The sequence below is a fragment of the Hemibagrus wyckioides genome, linkage group LG07 (assembly GCF_019097595.1).
Source record: "Hemibagrus wyckioides isolate EC202008001 linkage group LG07, SWU_Hwy_1.0, whole genome shotgun sequence".
Taxonomy (NCBI): Eukaryota; Metazoa; Chordata; class Actinopteri; order Siluriformes; family Bagridae; genus Hemibagrus; species Hemibagrus wyckioides.
In genome coordinates this window covers 30,352,495-30,373,024 of record NC_080716.1, presented here as the reverse complement: position 1 = coordinate 30,373,024, position 20,530 = coordinate 30,352,495, and the positions used below count along the sequence as shown (strand labels likewise).

The 20,530-nt window shown below is 41.1% G+C and overlaps 1 protein-coding gene across 2 annotated transcripts in view; it reads right to left on the bottom strand.

Moving 5' to 3' along the window:
* The window catches only part of ptprn2 (protein tyrosine phosphatase receptor type N2), a 219,173-nt gene that overhangs the window by 166,901 nt on the left and 31,742 nt on the right, over window positions 1-20,530 (bottom strand). For both annotated transcript variants that reach the window (XR_009205012.1, XM_058395448.1), the window contains exon 3: window positions 3,957-4,070. Coding sequence is in view for 1 of the 2 variants with exons in the window: in XM_058395448.1 (XP_058251431.1) it covers window positions 3,957-4,070 (114 nt within the window). In the remaining variant the exon portion in view is untranslated. The remainder of the gene's footprint in view (window positions 1-3,956; window positions 4,071-20,530) is intronic.

Below are 20,530 nucleotides of genomic sequence, written 5' to 3'. Positions count from 1 at the left end.
GAGAGAGAGAGAGAGAGTAATTCTGGCAATCTTCCCCTAGACTTATTTTTACTTGAATTTTCAATGCACCCAAAACATGAATGGAAATGAAAAAAAACAGGAAAGAAATAACCAGCTGCTCCTTTCCCACTTGGCTGTAAAATAATTAAAGAGACAGAATAAATAATGGCAGTGAGGAAGACAGGTCAGACAGACAGGTGGCACATAAAACATAAACAAGCAGACAGGACCAGGATTGAGATGGACAGACAGACAGACAATAGTGACAGGTGATCAGATAAAATGACAGACAGTTGACCAGATTAAGAGACAGACAGATGACCAGATTAAGTGACAGAGAGGTGATCAGATTAAGAGACAGACAGGTGACCAGGTAAAGAGACAGACAGATGACCAGATTAAGTGACAGACAAGTGATCAGATTAAGAGACAGACAGATGACCAGATTTAAAGACAGACAGATTAACAGATTAAGAGACAGGCACGTGACCAGATTAAGTGACAGACAGGTGACCAGATTAAGAGACAGACAGGTGACCAGATTTAGAGACATACAGGTGACCAGATTAAGAGACATACAGGTGACCAGATTAAGAGATAGACAGGTGACCAGATTAAGAGACAGACAGGTGACCAGATTAAGAGACAGACAGGTGACCAGATTAAGAGACAGACAGGTGACCAGATTTAGAGACATACAGGTGACCAGATTAAGAGATAGACAGGTGACCAGATTTAGAGACAGACAGGTGACCAGATTAAGAGACAGACAGGTGACCAGATTAAGAGACAGACAGGTGACCAGATTTAGAGACATACAGGTGACCAGATTAAGAGACAGACAGGTGACCAGATTTAGAGACATACAGGTGACCAGATTAAGAGATAGACAGGTGACCAGATTTAGAGACAGACAGGTGACCAGATTAAGAGACAGACAGGTGACCAGATTTAGAGACATACAGGTGACCAGATTAAGAGATAGACAGGTGACCAGATTTAGAGACAGACAGGTGACCAGATTAAGAGACAGACAGGTGACCAGATTTAGAGATAGACAGGTGACCAGATTAAGAGACAGACAGGTGACCAGATTTAGAGACAGACAGGTGACCAGATTAAGAGACAGACAGGTGACCAGATTTAGAGACAGACAGGTGACCAGATTAAGAGATAGACAGGTGACCAGATTAAGAGACAGACAGGTGACCAGATTTAGAGACAGACAGGTGACCAGATTTAGAGACAGACAGATGATCAGATTAAGAGACATACAGGTGACCAGATTAAGAGACGGACAGGTGATCAGATTAAGAGACAGACAGGTGATCAGATTAAGAGACATACAGGTGACCAGATTAAGAGACACACAGGTGACCAGATTAAGAGATAGACAGGTGACCAGATTTAGAGACAGACAGGTGACCAGATTTAGAGACAGACAGTTGATCAGATTAAGAGACATACAGGTGGCCAGATTAAGAGACAGACAGTTGATCAGATTAAGAGACATACAGGTGACCAGATTAAGAGATAGACAGGTGACCAGATTTAGAGACAGACAGGTGACCAGATTTAGAGACAGACAGGTGATCAGATTAAGAGACAGACAGGTGACCAGATTTAGAGATAGACAGGTGACCAGATTAAGAGACAGACAGGTGACCAGATTTAGAGACAGACAGGTGACCAGATTAAGAGACAGACAGGTGACCAGATTAAGAGACAGACAGGTGACCAGATTTAGAGACAGACAGGTGACCAGATTAAGAGACAGACAGGTGACCAGATTTAGAGACATACAGGTGACCAGATTAAGAGATAGACAGGTGACCAGATTTAGAGACAGACAGGTGACCAGATTAAGAGACAGACAGGTGACCAGATTTAGAGACATACAGGTGACCAGATTAAGAGATAGACAGGTGACCAGATTTAGAGACAGACAGGTGACCAGATTAAGAGACAGACAGGTGACCAGATTTAGAGATAGACAGGTGACCAGATTAAGAGACAGACAGGTGACCAGATTTAGAGACAGACAGGTGACCAGATTAAGAGACAGACAGGTGACCAGATTTAGAGACAGACAGGTGACCAGATTAAGAGATAGACAGGTGACCAGATTAAGAGACAGACAGGTGACCAGATTTAGAGACAGACAGGTGACCAGATTTAGAGACAGACAGATGATCAGATTAAGAGACATACAGGTGACCAGATTAAGAGACGGACAGGTGATCAGATTAAGAGACAGACAGGTGATCAGATTAAGAGACATACAGGTGACCAGATTAAGAGACACACAGGTGACCAGATTAAGAGATAGACAGGTGACCAGATTTAGAGACAGACAGGTGACCAGATTTAGAGACAGACAGTTGATCAGATTAAGAGACATACAGGTGGCCAGATTAAGAGACAGACAGTTGATCAGATTAAGAGACATACAGGTGACCAGATTAAGAGATAGACAGGTGACCAGATTTAGAGACAGACAGGTGACCAGATTTAGAGACAGACAGGTGATCAGATTAAGAGACAGACAGGTGACCAGATTTAGAGATAGACAGGTGACCAGATTAAGAGACAGACAGGTGACCAGATTTAGAGACAGACAGGTGACCAGATTAAGAGACAGACAGGTGACCAGATTTAGAGACAGACAGGTGACCAGATTAAGAGATAGACAGGTGACCAGATTAAGAGACAGACAGGTGACCAGATTTAGAGACAGACAGGTGACCAGATTTAGAGACAGACAGATGATCAGATTAAGAGACATACAGGTGACCAGATTAAGAGACGGACAGGTGATCAGATTAAGAGACAGACAGGTGATCAGATTAAGAGACATACAGGTGACCAGATTAAGAGACACACAGGTGACCAGATTAAGAGATAGACAGGTGACCAGATTTAGAGACAGACAGGTGACCAGATTTAGAGACAGACAGTTGATCAGATTAAGAGACATACAGGTGGCCAGATTAAGAGACAGACAGGTGACCAGATTTAGAGACAGACAGGTGACCAGATTTAGAGACAGACAGGTGATCAGATTAAGAGACAGGTAGATGAACAGACAGATGGACAGATAAGACTTTACAATGAAGAAAGTCTCTTGTTACAGAGAACGAAAGACAGATGCAGACATTCAGGAAAACAAACCGAGGTAGAGACAGGACTACAACTGAAAAAAAAAAACAACCCAAAATAAACATGTGGTGCTGTGTTGCCATGGGAACTGTGATGCAATATCACAAAGAGGGAAACATGACAGAAGCCTCTTTATTTAGGAAATTCTGGGGGGACAGCAAACGGGTCATACCAGAGACCCAAAGTTAGAGACAAGAGAAGAGGGACAGACAGGAGGAGAGAGAAAGAGAGGAGAGAGAAAGAGAGACAGGAGGAGAGCAAAGAGAGACAGTAGGAGAGCAAAGAAAGACAGGAGGAGAGAGAAAGAGAGAAAGGAGGAGAGACAGACAGGAGGAGAAAGAGACAGGGGGACACAGTGACAGTAGCAGAGAAAGACAGGAGGAGAGAGAGAGAATGAGAGACAGGGGAGAGAGAAAGACAGACAGGAGGAGAGACAGATAAGGGGACAGAGTGACAGTATCAGAGAGAGACAAGAGGAGAGAGAGACAGGGGAGAGAAAGACAGACAGGAGGAGAGAAAGACAGGGGGACACTGTGACAGGAGGAAAGAAAGACAGGGGCTAGAAAGACAGGGAGAGAGAGAAAGAGAGACAGGAGGATAGAGTGGCAGGGAGAGAGAGAAAGAGAGACAGGAGGTGAGATAGACAGGGGGACAGAATGACAGGAGAAGAGGGAGCCAGGAGAAGGGGGAAGAAGAGAGAGCTAGTAAGTGAGATTGTGACAGAAACTGGAAGTGAGAGAGAGACAGGTGAGAGAGTGAGAGAGAGGGGCAGAGAGAGACAGTTGTGGGAGTGATACCTTGCTGGGCGAGTTGTTGAAGCAGGCTCCTCAGGTTCTGCAGTGCTGCTGGAGATGCGTCGTAAGTGTAAAGCTCTGAAACAGGAAATCGCTGACACTGACCAAACACTGCATCTGCAACACACACACACACACACACACACACACACACACACACACAGTCAATAGTATTTTACAGACAGAACAGCAGACCTATGATACATTAATTATACAACTGACCACACTGCTCAGAGCCACTTCCCAGTGCATTATGGGAATCTCTCACTGGAAAATCTCACGTTAAGACGTTTTTACGTTAAAGAGGAAGAGAAGGATGAGAGAAGGATTCACGTGTGAAGTTCTGACACTCCCAGAGATCATCATCATCGTGTCAGTGTGAATAAAATCAGTGAATACTTTCCAGTGTGAGGTGATGGAATCTTCTGGGTGGACTGAAGATGGACAGTGAGTGTGTGAAGAATGCTGTCATGTACAGAAACACCAGCATCTCTTTAGCTGTCAATCACTACAGCAGTATCTTTACCTGTTTACCTGTCTGTCTCTCCACATGCCCCTCTCCTCACCTGTTTACAGACAGACAGACAGACAGGAACCATAGAAACAGAGGCATGTGTGTCTTTATCTACCATTCCCTTTATTTACTTCACCTGTCTGTCTGTGTCACTGTCTTATACAAATGTTTTATTAAGCAAGTCTCTCTCTCTCTCTCTCTCTCTCTCTCTGTCTCTGTCTGTGTGTCTGTCTGCCTCTCTCTCTTTCATTTCTTATCTCTCTCCCTCTCACTGTCTCTCAGCCTCTCTCTCTTTCATTTCTTATCTCTCTCCCTCTCACTGTCTCTCAGCCTCTCTCTCTCTCTCTATTTCTTCTCTCTCTCTGTCTATCTGCATATCTCTCTCTCTCTCTCTCTCTCTGTCTGTGTGTCTGTCTGCTTCTCTCTCTTTCATTTCTACTCTCTCCCTCTCTCTCTCGTTCTCTGTCTGTGTGTCTGTCTGCCTCTCTCTCTCTCTCTCAGTCTGTCTGCCTCTCTCTCTCTCTCATTCCCTTTCTCTCTCTCTCTCTTTCTCTCTCTCTCTCTCTCTCTCTCTCTCTCCACATTCTGTAACAGCATTTGTTTCTTTTATATAGAAGTCAGGTCATCAGTGTGACCACACACACACACACACACTATCCATCCCCGTCCTTATCTTCACATCACCACGGACGCGATGTAGCTTTATAGGGTGTTGCCTAGCAACTCAAAGATCGACTTCATAATTCAGCGGCTATCTGTCTGAGAGCAGGGGATTGTGGGTAACACGGCTGTCCTGGGCAGGAATACAAACGGCCTTGTAACAGTCTGAGATCAGATACTGTCACTCTCCTCACGGCCGCCATCTGTGCCTGCGGCTCACTTCTGACAGGTACAGAGAGAGACAGACGGCTAAAGAGTCGGAGACAGACAAGGTGGACAGGTAAGAGACAGGTGAGGTGATGAAAAGCAGATTACAATGACGTTAACAGTATTTAAGCTCCGCCTCTTTTTACCCCAGATCCGTCCTTATCCTGTCTATCTAAACACCACAAATATGACATCAACACCACGGCGGTCTCCATGGCAACCTTAGTGACCTTAGACCGTCTTTTTGTTGTTGTTGTATTTTTTTGCAGAAGTCTGCAGGACTAATCCCATGCTAATTACAGTTTAAATTTAGAAATATTGTCACGGCTGTTACACACACACACACACACACACACATGCAGAGCCAGCAGTGTACGAGCAAAAATGTTGGCAGGAAAAGCTGTCAAGAGCCAATCCAACACTACACTCCTACACACACACACACACACACACACAGGGCTTGTTTCTAAATATGTCATTCACACACTAATGATCCTCTTATATAACAGCAAGTCAGCTGTGTGAAGATGTAATGAGCAGTCTACAAACACGTTACAGATATAGTACAGAGACAGACAGGTGGAGGGGTGAAGGGAGAGACAGGTGGAGAGGTAAAGAGACAGACAGGTGGAGAGGTGAAGAGGCAGACAGGTGGAGAGGTAAAGAGACAGACAGGTGGATAGGTAAAGAAACAGACAGGTGGAGGGGTAAAGAGACAGACAGGTGGAAGGGTAAAGAGACAGACAGGTGAAGAAGTAAAGAGACAGACAGGTGGATAGGTAAAGAGACAGACAGGTGGAGAGGTAAAGAGACAGATGGGTGGAGAGATAAAGAGACAGACAGGTGTAGATTTGAAGAGACAGACAGGTGGAGAGATAAAGAGCCAGACAGGTGGAGAGATAAAGAGACAGACAGGTGTAAATTTGAAGAGAGAGACAGGTGTAAATTTGAATAAACAGACAGGTGGAGAGTGAAAGTGATGAGACAGGTGGAGAGGTAAAGAGACAGACAGGTGGAGATGTACAGAGATGGAGACAGGTAGAGTGACTGCTCACAGACACACACACACACACACAGTGACTCTGAGAGTGTGAGTGTATTTATGCAGTGTGAGCAGCAGAGGGAGCCGAGTGATCTGAGTAAACGCCACATCTGTGTCTCTGACCATTAAACCTCTTTACATTCCCATTAGCTGCTTTTACACTCTGCAGATTAACGTCCAGAAAACTCATGAACCAATGCATATACATACCAAGAGACCACAGAGGTGTCTGATTACACAGAGATGTCTGATTAAATGGTGGTGTCTGATAAACAGAGGTGTCTGATTAAATGGTGGTGTCTGATAAACAGAGGTGTCTGATTACACAGAGATGTCTGATTAAACAGAGGTGTCTGATTAAACAGAGATGTCTGATTAAACAGAGATGTCTGATTAAACAGAGATGTCTGATTACACAGAGATGTCTGATTACACAGAGATGTCTGATTAAACAGAGATGTCTGATTAAACAGAGATGTCCGATTAAACAGAGATGTCCGATTACACAGAGATGTCTGATTACACAGAGATGTCTGATTAAACAGAGGTGTCTGATTAAACAGAGATGTCTGATTAAACAGAGATGTCTGATTACACAGAGATGTCTGATTAAACAGAGGTGTCTGATTAAACAGAGATGTCTGATTAAACAGAGATGTCTGATTACACAGAGATGTCTGATTAAACAGAGATGTCTGATTAAACAGAGGTGTCTGATTAAACAGAGGTGTCTGATTAAAAAGAGGTGTCTGATTAAACAGAGGTGTCTGATTAAACAGAGGTGTCTGATTACACAGAGGTGTCTGATTAAACAGAGGTGTCTGATTACACAGAGGTGTCTGATTAAACAGAGGTGTCTGATTAAACAGAGGTGTCTGATTACACAGAGGTGTCTGATTAAACAGAGGTGTCTGATTAAACAGAGGTGTCTGATTACACAGAGGTGTCTGATTATACAGAGGTGTCCGATTACACAGAGGTGTCTGATTAAAAAGAGGTGTCTGATTAAACAGAGGTGTCTGATTACACAGAGGTGTCTGATTATACAGAGGTGTCTGATTAAACAGAGGTGTCTGATAACAGAGGTGTCTGATTACACAGAGGTGTCTGATTATACAGAGGTGTCTGATTAAACAGAGGTGTCTGATTATACAGAGGTGTCTGATTACACAGAGGTGTCTGATAAATAGAGGTGTCTGTTTACACAGAGGTGTCTGTTTACACAGAGGTGTCTGATAAATAGAGGTGTCTGTTTACACAGAGGTGTCTGATTACACAGAAATGTCTAATAAACTGAGGTGTCTGATTATACAGAGGTGTCTGATTAAACAGAGGTGTCTGACAAACAGATGGGTCGGACTACACAGAGGTGTCTGATTACACAGAGGTGTCTGATTAAACAGAAATGTCCAATTAAACAGAGGTATCTGATTACACAGAGAAAGTCTGATAAACAGAAGTATCTGATTAAACAGAGGGGTCTGATTGAACAGAGGTGTCTGATAAACAGAGGTGTCTGATTAAACCGAGGGGTCTGATTAAACAGAGGTGTCTGAATAAAAAGAAGTGTCTGATTAAACAAAGGTGTCTGATAAACAGAGGTGTCTGATAAACAGAGGTGTCTGATTAAACCGAGGGGTCTGATTAAACAGAGGCGTCTGATTAAAAAGAAGTGTCTGATTAAACAAAGGTGTCTGATAAACAGAGGTGTCTGATTAAAAAAGGGGTCTGATAAACAGAGGTGATTAAACAGTGGTGTCTGATAAACAGAGGTGATTAAAAAGAGGTGTCTGATTAAAAAGAGGTGTCTGATTAAACAGTGGTGTCTGATTAAACAGAAATCTCTAATTAAACAGAGGTGTCTGATTACACAGAGGTGTCTGATTAAACAGAGGTGTCTGATTAAACAGAGATGTCTGATTAAACAGAGATGTCTGATTAAACAGAGGTGTCTGATTAAACAAAGATGTCTGATTAAACAGAGGTGTCTGATTAAACAGAGATGTCTGATTACACAGAGATGTCTGATTACACAGAGATGTCTGATTAAACAGAGATGTCTGATTAAACAGAGATGTCTGATTAAACAGAGATGTCCGATTACACAGAGATGTCCGATTACACAGAGGTGTCTGATTAAACAGAGGTGTCTGATTAAACAGAGATGTCTGATTAAACAGAGATGTCCGATTACACAGAGGTGTCTGATTAAACAGAGATGTCTGATTAAACAGAGGTGTCTGATTAAACAGAGATGTCCGATTACACAGAGATGTCTGATTAAACAGAGGTGTCTGATTAAACAGAGATGTCTGATTAAACAGAGATGTCTGATTAAACAGAGATGTCTGATTAAACAGAGGTGTCTGATTAAACAGAGATGTCTGATTAAACAGAGATGTCCGATTACACAGAGGTGTCTGATTAAAAAGAGGTGTCTGATTAAACAGAGGTGTCTGATAACAGAGGTGTCTGATTACACAGAGGTGTCTGATTATACAGAGGTGTCTGATTACACAGAGGTGTCTAATTATACAGAGGTGTCTGATAAATAGAGGTGTCTGTTTACACAGAGGTGTCTGATTACACAGAAATGTCTAATAAACTGAGGTGTCTGATTATACAGAGGTGTCTGATTAAACAGAGGTGTCTGACAAACAGATGTGTCGGACTACACAGAGGTGTCTGATTACACAGAGGTGTCTGATTAAACAGAAATGTCCAATTAAACAGAGGTGTCTGATTACACAGAGGTGTCTGATTAAACAGAAATGTCCAGTTAAACAGAGGTGTCTGATTACACAGAGAAAGTCTGATAAACAGAAGTATCTGATTAAACAGAGGGGTCTGATTGAACAGAGGTGTCTGATAAACAGAAGTGTCTGATTAAACAGAGGGGTCTGATTGAACAGAGGTGTCTGATAAACAGAGGTGTCTGATTAAACCGAGGTGTCTGATTAAACAGAGATGTCTGATTACACAGAGGTGTCTGATAAATAGAGGTGTCTGTTTACACAGAGGTGTCTGATTACACAGAAATGTCTAATAAACTGAGGTGTCTGATTATACAGAGGTGTCTGATTAAACAGAGGTGTCTGATTAAACAGAGATGTCTGATTACACAGAGGTGTCTGATAAATAGAGGTGTCTGTTTACACAGAGGTGTCTGATTACACAGAAATGTCTAATAAACTGAGGTGTCTGATTATACAGAGGTGTCTGATTAAACAGAGGTGTCTGACAAACAGATGTGTCGGACTACACAGAGGTGTCTGATTAAACAGAAATGTCCAATTAAACAGAGGTGTCTGATTACACAGAGAAAGTCTGATAAACAGAAGTATCTGATTAAACAGAGGGGTCTGATTGAACAGAGGTGTCTGATAAACAGAGGTGTCTGATTAAACCGAGGTGTCTGATAAACAGAGGTGTCTGATAAACAGAGGTGTCTGATTAAACAAAGGTGTCTGATTAAACAAAGGTGTCTGATTAAACAAAGGTGTCTGATTAAAAAAGGGGTCTGATAAACAGAGGTGATTAAACAGAGGTGTCTGATTAAAAAGAGGTGTCTGATTAAAAAGAGGTGTCTGATAAACAGTGGTGTCTGATTAAACAGAGATGTCTGATTAAAAAGAGGTGTTTGATTAAACAGAGGTGTCTGATAAACAGAGGTGTCTGATTAAAAAGAGGTGTCTGATTAAAAAGAGGTGTCTGATTAAAAAGAGGTGTCTGATGAACAGATGTAATTAAACAGTGGTGTCTGATTACACAGAGGTGTCTGATTATACAGAGGTGTCTGATAAACAGAGGTGTCTGATTAAAAAGAGGTGTCTGATTAAAAAGAGGTGTCTGATTAAAAAGAGGTGTCTGATGAACAGATGTAATTAAACAGTGGTGTCTGATTACACAGAGGTGTCTGATTATACAGAGGTGTCTGATAAACAGGTGTGTTGGACTACACAGAGGTGTCTGATTAAACAGAAATGTCCAATTAAACAGAGGTGTCTGATTACACAGAGAAAGTCTGATAAACAGAAGTATCTGATTAAACAGAGGGGTCTGATTGAACAGAGGTGTCTGATAAACAGAGGTGTCTGATTAAACCGAGGGGTCTGATTAAAAAGAGGTGTCTGATAAACAGAGGTGTCTGATTAAAAAGAGGTGTCTGATAAACAGAGATGTCTGATTAAAAAGAGGTGTCTGATAAACAGAGGTGTCTGATTAAACAGTGGTGTCTGATTAAACAGAGGTGTCTGATAAACAGAGGTGTCTGATTAAAAAGAGGTGTCTGATTAAACAGAGATGTCTGATTAAAAAGAGGTGTCTGATAAACAGAGGTGTCTGATTAAACAGTGGTGTCTGATTAAAAAGAGGTGTCTGATTAAACAGAGATGTCTGATAAACAGAGGTGATTAAAAAGAGGTGTCTGATTAAAAAGAGGTGTCTGATAAACAGAGGTGTCTGATTAAACAGTGGTGTCTGATTAAACAGAGGTGTCTGATAAACAGAGGTGTCTGATTAAAAAGAGGTGTTTGATTAAACAGAGGTGTCTGATAAACAGAGGTGTCTGATTAAACAGTGGTGTCTGATTACACAGAGGTGTCTGATTATACAGAGGTGTCTGATAAACAGGTGTGTCGGATTACACAGAGGTGTCTGATTATACAGAGGTGTCTGATAAACAGGTGTGTTGGATTACACAGAGGTGTCTGATTAAACAGAAATGTCTAATTAAACAGTGGTGTCTGATTAAACAGAGGTGTCTGATTAAAAAGAGGTGTCTGATTAAACAGAGATGTCTGATTAAAAAGACGTGTCTGATAAACAGAGGTGTCTGATTAAACAGAGGTGTCTGATAAACAGCGGTGTCTGATTAAACAGTGGTGTCTGATTAAACAGAGGTGTCTGATAAACAGAGGTGTCTGATTAAACAGAGGTGTCTGATAAACAGGTGTGATTAAACAGTGGTGTCTGATTACACAGAGGTGTCTGATTATACAGAGGTGTCTGATAAACAGGTGTCGGATTACACAGAGGTGTCTGATTAAACAGAAATGTCTAATTAAACAGAGGTGTCTGATTACACAGAGGTGTCTGATTACACAGAGGTGTCTGATTAAACAGAGGTGTCTGATTACACAGAGGTGTCTGATTAAACAGAGGTGTCTGATAAACAGAGGTGATTAAACAGTGGTGTCTCATTACACAGAGGTGTCTGATTAAACAGAGGTGTCTGATTAAACAGAGATGTCTAATTAAAAAGAGGTGTCTGATTAAACAGAGGTGTCTGATAAACAGTGGTGTCTGGTTACACAGAGGTGTCTGATAAACAGAGGTGTCTGATTACACAGAGGTGTCTGATTACACAGAGGTGATTAAACAGAGGTGTCTGATAAACAGTGGTGTCTGGTTACACAGAGGTGTCTGATTAAACAGAGGTGTCTGATTAAACAGAGGTGTCTGATAAACAGAGGTGTCTGATTAAACAGAGGTGTCTGATTAAACAGAGGTGTCTGATAAACAGAGGTGTCTGATTAAACAGAGGTGTCTGATTACACAGAGGTGTCTGATTACACAGAGGTGATTAAACAGAGGTGTCTCATTACACAGAGGTGTCTGATTAAACAGAGGTGTCTGATTAAAAAGAGGTGTCTGATTAAACAGAGATGTCTAATTAAAAAGAGGTGTCTGATTAAACAGAGGTGTCTGATAAACAGTGGTGTCTGGTTACACAGAGGTGTCTGATTAAACAGAGGTGTCTAATTAAAAAGAGGTGTCTGATTAAACAGAGGTGTCTGATAAACAGAGGTGTCTGATTAAACAGAGGTGTCTGATTAAACAGAGGTGTCTGATAAACAGAGGTGTCTGATTAAACAGAGGTGTCTGATTACACAGAGGTGTCTGATTACACAGAGGTGATTAAACAGAGGTGTCTCATTACACAGAGGTGTCTGATTAAACAGAGGTGTCTGATTAAAAAGAGGTGTCTGATTAAACAGAGATGTCTAATTAAAAAGAGGTGTCTGATTAAACAGAGGTGTCTGATAAACAGTGGTGTCTGGTTACACAGAGGTGTCTGATTAAACAGAGGTGTCTAATTAAAAAGAGGTGTCTGATTAAACAGAGGTGTCTGATAAACAGAGGTGTCTGATTACACAGAGGTGTCTGATTACACAGAGGTGATTAAACAGAGGTGTCTGATAAACAGTGGTGTCTGGTTACACAGAGGTGTCTGATTAAACAGAGGTGTCTGATAAACAGAGGTGTCTGATTACACAGAGGTGATTAAACAGAGGTGTCTGATTAAACAGAGAGGGGTCTGATTAAACAGAGAGGGGTCTGATTAAACAGAGAGGGGTCTGATTACACAGAGGGGTCTGATTAAACAGAGAGGGGTCTGATTACACAGAGGGGTCTGATTAAACGTCTATGTTCATTTTAACTTAGACAAGCCAGATTAAACTTTGGGTGTAATGACTATGTAATAACTAAGTAATAAGACTGTAATAACAATATAATAACTATGTAACAAGTAGGTAATAATGATAAAAATGCCACAAATATTTATTATATTTATTATTATTTGTATTAATTAAATAATTCCTTTTAAATCATTCGCACACTTTAAATGCAACTGATGTCTAATTTATTTCTTTATTTTTTTGTATTATTAAGACAACAATTCAAACACCTAACATCAATACACAAACATGACAGACCCACAGCCGCCTCGTTTATACTTAAAATATTTCATCAAAAGCACAGAAAAGGAAATAAAAGGGCATTAAACTAAGAGGCTGAAATAACACACATGACCTGTAACACTTAGATACAATCAGTAACAGTCTAGTGATTATTTATTACCTTTTGTTGATAGATTTTCTATCATTTTTTTGTAAAACACGTCTCTGAGTGTTTGTTGCAGTTCCTGTTTCTGACCATTAGGTGCAATAAGAACTGTAAGAACCTAATAGATCTAGAAATGTAAACAGACAGTCATCTTATATCTGAGAAATAGCAACGTATTTGTACGTTGTTGGTCAGTTTGTTATGTTGTTAGTCAGTCAGAATAGGTCACTAGTATTTCAATATAATTTTAGATATGTATCTCTGTGTATGAGGACTATCTGGAGATGAATATTTGCCAAGCAGCTGCATATTTGCTGAAAATCCTGTTTGTTGTCAGATTAACGTATGTTCCTATCTGGCAACATGACATTAAAATCATAGTTCACAGGGTCACAATGTTCCTCTTTTGTCACTTAATAAAGTTTAACAGCATGGTAGATGACTGAAAGCTATAGCCCAAGCTTAGCAACATTGATATGATAAAAATATAAAAATAAAATAGATTTTTTTTAATAAAAAACTTATATGTAGAATTCCATACAGAGTGTATTCCCAGTGCTCACACCCAGTGTTCCCAGGGTTCCAGTAACCCCAGGGTTCCACTGTTCCCAGGGCTCCAGTTTTCCAGGTCTTCCAGTGTTCCTGTTGTTCCAGGGTTCCTGTAGTTCCAGTGTTCCTGGGGTTCCAGTGCTCTTGTTGTTCCAGGGTTCCTGTAGTTCCAGTGTTTCAGGGGTTCCAGTGCTCCTGGGATTCCAGTGTTAATAGGGTTCCAGTGTTAATAAGATTCCAGTCTTAATAGGGTTTAAGTGTTCCTGGGGTTCCAGTGTTTCTGGGGTTCCAGTGTTTCTGGGGTTCCAGTATTAATAAGTTTCCAGTGTTAATAGGGTTTCTATGTGATGACAGAACAAACCCCCATCTTATCTCTCACCTCCGTCCACTCTCTAAGGACATAGCAAGCATTAGCATAATTTGTTAGCATCAAAGCGGCAAGGAAAATCGATTGTACAACACAAGCAAACTACTGAGCAGCACTAATGAAGACATAGAAGGACAGAGAGTGGACGAGAACACTGCAGAGCTACAGAGCTGAAACTTCAGCAGTGTTCCTAGAGTCACAATGTTTTATAGATGAAACCTTGTCAGTTCCTCTATGACAATAATAATGGATGAGATGATAATGATGAATGTCTCTTCCTGATTTAGTCTCCACCCCTGACTGTTTCATTGGTTTGTCTAATTAGCTGTGTAAAATTCCAAGCCTATACAACTGTTTGTGACCTAGATTGTTGTTTGTGTTTGTGAGTTATTGTTATCCCCTCATGTCATGGCCATCACGGATAATTCCTCCCCGGACCACCAGAGGGAGTTCTTACACATTGTTTAAACTTCTTCTCCTGTTGTTTGCTCCATTTCCTCCCTTGGTTGTGCTCACCTGTGTTGCTTTGTCTCATTGTCTCTGTGTAAAAAAAAAATACTTACATGAGAAGTGTAAGTGAATATAAGTGTGTCTGATGGATTAGGCAGTGTTAAATGGAATTCCAGTGTTTCTGGGGTTCCAGTGTTTCTGGGATTTCAGTGTTAATGGGGTTCCAGTATTAATAGGGTTTCAGTGTTCCAGTGGTTCCAGTGTTATTAGAATTCTAATGTTAATTGAGTTCCAGTGTTTCCATGGATCCAGTGTACATGGGGTTCCAGTATTAATAGGGTTCCAGTGTTCTTGGGGTTCCAGAATTAATAGGCTTACAGTGTTTATGAGGTTCCAATGTTCCTGGGTTCCAGTGGTTCTGGGGTTCCAGTGTTTCCATGGTTCCAGTGAATATGGGGTTCCAGTATTAATAGGGATCCAGTGTTCTTGGGGTTCCATTGTTAATGGGGTTCCACTGTTTCCATGGTTCCAGTGTACATGTTATTCCAGTGTTCCTGGGGTTCCAGTATTATTAGGATTTCAGTGTTACTGAGGTTCCAATGTTTCTGAGGTTCCAGTGTTCCAGTGTTTCTGGGGTTCCAGTGTTACTATGGTTCCAGTGTTCTAAGGGTTCAATTGTTTCTGTGGTTCCAGTGTTCCTAGGGTTCAAGTTGGGTGTTCTAGTTTTCCAAGTGTTTCCCAGGGCTCCAGTGTTTCTGTGGCACCAGTGTTCCTGGGTTCCAGTGTTCCTGTGGCTCCAGTGTTCATGGGTTCCAGTGTTCCTGTGGCTCCAGTGTTCCTGGGATAGATTCAGACTCCTCCCTCATGCGGATCAGGATACAACACTTAAAGAAGATGAATTTCGGACTAATTCTTCACTGCTGTATTAAACCTTCAAAATTGGTTTAAAGCAATCATCCATCAAGAAGAGTTTTTTAAGGAAGTAAAATGATCTATTCTTTGGTGGCCTGACTCTAAAGCACTGTTTTATTGTAACTGGAGCTGCATAGGAGCTCTAGGTAATAAAATGGAATTACGCTAGCAATAATCCCTCACACTGCTGACACTGATAAGAATAATCTGTCCCGGTTACAGCTCTCTCGTCATCACATCTCTGCAGCTCCATGTAGCTCCGCTAATACCAGCCGGCATCGGGAGAAATCCAGCCTGATTTGTGCTGTAATATTACTTCTGTCAGTTCCGGGATAAAGAGACAGAGCGGCATCATGGAAGAGAAAAAGAAAAATGTGGAACTTTTGAAGGTATTTTCATTCACCCACTTGCTCTTAGCTTAGCCTTGTATAGCATTTTATGCTACTTAGATGTAGATTTCTGGCATTTGGCAGATGCCCTTATCAAGAGCAACTTACAATTCATGTCATTTTATACAACTAAGGATTAAGGGCCTTGCTCAGGGGAACAGCAGTGGCCCTTGGTGGAACTTGCAATCTTCCGATATATAGTCCAACACCTTAACCACTATGCTACTACATCCCTTTTACCAGTAGCCAGAGCCTTAGCTGCTTATTAGCATTTAATCTACTTCCTGTTTCACCTTCTCTCACTTGTTATCAGCTTAGCTTAGCCTAGCCTAGCCCATCAAGCCAAGTTTGTTTGGATATTTACTTGGATTTAATATCACCCCTGTGGTCATTTAAGCTAAACATTTTAGCTTAGATCTTGTGTAAAATCTTTACAACGTAGATTTGATCACACAAAACACTACACAATATAAACACTAACCTGAACTTTTTCTAACTCTAGTTGTTAAGTCGTTATCAATTTGCAAGGACATTGCTTTGGTCAACAGTATTAATAAATACGCTAACGTTTAATTTCGTGTCCTTTTATAACGTGATAAACAAGATTCGTTCTCGGCATGTTTCAGTTCATTACTTTCTATAGTGCTCTTTTCATTATCGTCATATATTACTGCGATCGTTACAGCTTTATTATTTCACATAACGCTATGCACTCGATTATCATCACAGTGATTAGTGGACACTGAACAAGCCAGAGTGGCAAAAAACCCATTACAGAAATGTTCCAGCTGTCTCGGCTGCTCAGTTCTACACTGCTTATTTTCATCAGAGACAAGTCCGACATTTCTGTAATTGCTTTTTGGGATGATTACGACAGTGGCGTAGAGAGATCGAGCGTTTCTCACAACGATAATGATCTGCACACTGACGTGATGCACAATACAAATGCTGTCCGTCGAGCAATATGTTTATCTCAGACACTCCAAAACACTCAGAGACCGGACAGAGCGAGTCGTCTGAGCTTCTTCACCCTCCTCATCATCAGGACATGCTCTCACACTGAATCCACTAAGAGGCTCACCTAGGATGAGTTTACAAAGTGCTGAAGCCTGAGACAGAGCTGTGAATCTGTCCATCCTGTTTACTGCTTGTGGTAGCTCAAGTGATTAAGCCTCTGGGTCATTGACCAGAAGATCAGGGTTCAAGGCTCAGCATTGCCAAGCTGCTACTATTGGGCCCTTGAGCAAGACCCCCAACCCACCCTGCTTCAGGTATGCTGCATCTTGGCTGACCCTGCACTCTGACCCCAATCCCCAAGGATGGGATAGGTGAAGGAAGAATTTCACTGTGCAGTAAGGTACATGTGACAAATAAAGACAACTTAACTGCTTGATGTTTTGTATGTTCTGAGATGTTCTTCTGCTCACCACAGAGCATCACAAAAGAGTGATTATGTGAGTTACAACATCCTTCCTGTAAATTTTGATTGCCCCAGATTCAAGTACTTGCAGGCAGGAGAGGATCATATGATGTGATTGTAGTCTGAAGGAAACTAAAGTCCACAGTGGTCATAACCCTGCTGAGGTGATGGTCATTAGCTGTTTGGAGGCTAGTGCCTGGAAACAAGCAGGTGACTAATTTGAGATACAATGCCACTACATGAATCTGAGCAGACTGAATTGGACCACTCAAATAACCATGTCCATTCTCAGATGTTCTTGGCAAAGCTTGTTTAAGAATTCTGTATGCACACTGAGCTATTAAATCAGCTCTGGCTCTGAAGGGCCACAGGGATTTTTTTTTATAATAGACAGTTTGACTATTCAAATCAGGAGTGAGCTTCATTAAAAAAGTTAAAGAAGAATAAAAAGAGCTCTGTAAGCATCTTAAACACTGACAAGTCCAAAAGTCTAAGTGGAACACCGGGAACATTTTTTATTAAACTATTGTATATTTCTCAATTACCCAGTGTGTTGAATACTGCAGTACATCACGTAGCTGATTATCAGTACACCTCCATCACAGGCAAAAAGAATTATTTTTAGCAACTCATCACATCACGGGACTGAATTTGTTATGATCTAATCCTTGTTTTGCGTCACTGAAGATGATTAAACAGGTATGTGGTCAATGACCTTTGCTGGACATCCTGTCTTGGTCTGGTGTTACACTAAATGTTTGGGTTTGTCCATTAGCCTGTTTGGTGTGGACTTCCTACAAGGAAACAATCAGCAAAAGTTGAATATCTGATGGGTCAAGCTTAATCAAGAGGACATACTGCAGTTATTTTGACATAAACAGATTCTGTGAGAAGCTTAGATTTCCTTCAAATTTAAAAAAGTTGGAACTTTACATGACTTTCTGTATGCTGCTGATGTACTATATTGATTTTTGCTGTCGCTGTATACCGAACAGTTTGTCAAAATCACATAGTCTTTTAGTTACTGCTCTACTTACACTTTTTTCACTTCCTGGTTAGGTCATCATTCTATTGTTCTACCTCATCTCCACTTGGTTTTTCTGCTCATCATTGTGTTCCTCGTGCAACTATGATTACATGTAGTGCTTTGTGTTTCGTCACCTATAGATTCTGATTTCTTTTAAATCTAGGTGTTTGTTTGGGGGATTAGTTTGGATCTTTTGCTTTTGATCTCTCTGATGTTCCAGATCTCACAGGTAACCAGGCTCTCACTTATACCCTTGTCAGCTTTGTTTCTCCACCTTTAACTTCTGTGTTAAATGTCTACATTGTGGGTTTCTTTAAGTTCCTGAAGTACTCCTGTAATCAAGCCCTTGATGGACACTCCAGAGTCCAGAACGACTTACAGAAGTGCTTTATCAATGAATACATCCTGATATTGGGTTACTAGGTCACTAGGTCACTGACTAAGTATACCATCAATCTAATAACTCTGTTGGGAGGACATACAGTAACACAAGCTTTTAAGTGCTTGATTAAGTATCTCAAGAAGAGGTATGTCTTTGGATGGCATTTAAAGACAGCCAGTGACTCAGCTGTTCAGACAACTAGGGGAAGTTTAAATACCTAGATACCAAAACAGAGTACACTATTATTATTTACATTTTTGGCAGACACCCTCTTCCAGAGCACCTTACAATTTATCTCATTTTATACACCTGGGCAAATGAGGGTTAAGTGCCTTGCTCAGGGGCCCAACAGTGGCATCTTGGTGGACCTGGGATTTGAACTCACAACCTTCTGATCAATAATCCATGCCTTAAACACTAAGATACCATGCCCCTGGTGCAGAATACAGAGTGCAGGCTACAATGAGCAGGGTACATGGTGCAAGTTACTAGGATGCAGGGGACAGGGAGTGAGGTACTCAGGAGTACAAGGTATTAGGGTGCAGAGTAGAAGGTACCAGGCTGCAAGGAACAGGGTAGCTGAGTACACAGTACCAATGTACAGCGTGCAGGGTGAAGGGTACAGGGTACCAGGATACAAGGTACCAGGAAGCAGGGTAAAAGGTGCAGAGTACAAGATACCAAGCTGCAAGGTGCAGGGTAGCTGAGTACACAGTACCAGGGTACAGGGTGAAGGTAGAAGGTACCAGGGTACCAAGATTGTAGGAAGTAGTGCACTAAAAACAAATTCCACCACGTTGGTAAAATATGAGCAGTTTAGTAACTGGGTGTTTGCAGAGAGTACAGCCTCTGTGGCCCCTGGGGGCAGCCAGGATGCTGAAAGCAAATAAATAAAAATGTAAAACATGTACATAGTTGGTGTTAGTTTCCACTTACATCTAGTCCAGAATATGAATTTAATTCAATTTAAAAAACGTCAGCCAGTTCAGAAAAGAACCTACTTAAGCTACCAAACTGTCACCAAGCAGAATGTCCCTCTCAGTATCACAATGTTTAAACTATTTATACATGAAATAACTCAATCAATTAGAGATCTCCTTATCTTGCCATCCATCCCATCAAAAAAGAGCTATTCAAATAGAATGCTATGCTTCCATCATTACAACATTGGCGTTCGGTGATGACTGAACATAGCATACCTTGATACCTCCACTTCTTTGTTTCTCTCATACATAATTCTTTCTGTTTCTTTCTTGCTCTGCGGTCATGTGGAACACTTCATAATGAGACGGGAGATTTATGTAAAGTGTCAGGTCAATAGTGCACAGGTGGTCAATAAAGCTCAATAGAGCTTGAATGAAGTGGACGAAAATGACTTGTGTATGAGGCACGCCTCCATCCAGCGCTCCAGCAGTAGCACCACTTACACTGAATCTATACATTGACGCTGAAGCATTATATCGAAGCGCTTGATGTGAAAGGAGAGGTTTTAAGAAATACCATTTGAAACATAATAATCATCTTTACAGGTCAAATGCTTCAAGGTAGTTACTGGATCTGGTAAAAGCACATAATGAAAGACTATACTGTATAGTTAATATTAGCATTTTAGTTTGAGAGAATGTTGAATCCCTCTTTAGGCTGAAATATGGGCTTCTAAAATAAGTGAAGAGTTAGAAGAATCCTTCAAGTTTAAGTCATAAGAGTGGTCATGTGACAATTTGTAATTTTTTTATACTTTGCAGCTTGTCATATTACAGAGAAACTGTAACACTTGAGACTCCTTCCATAAACACCTTCTTACAGAAA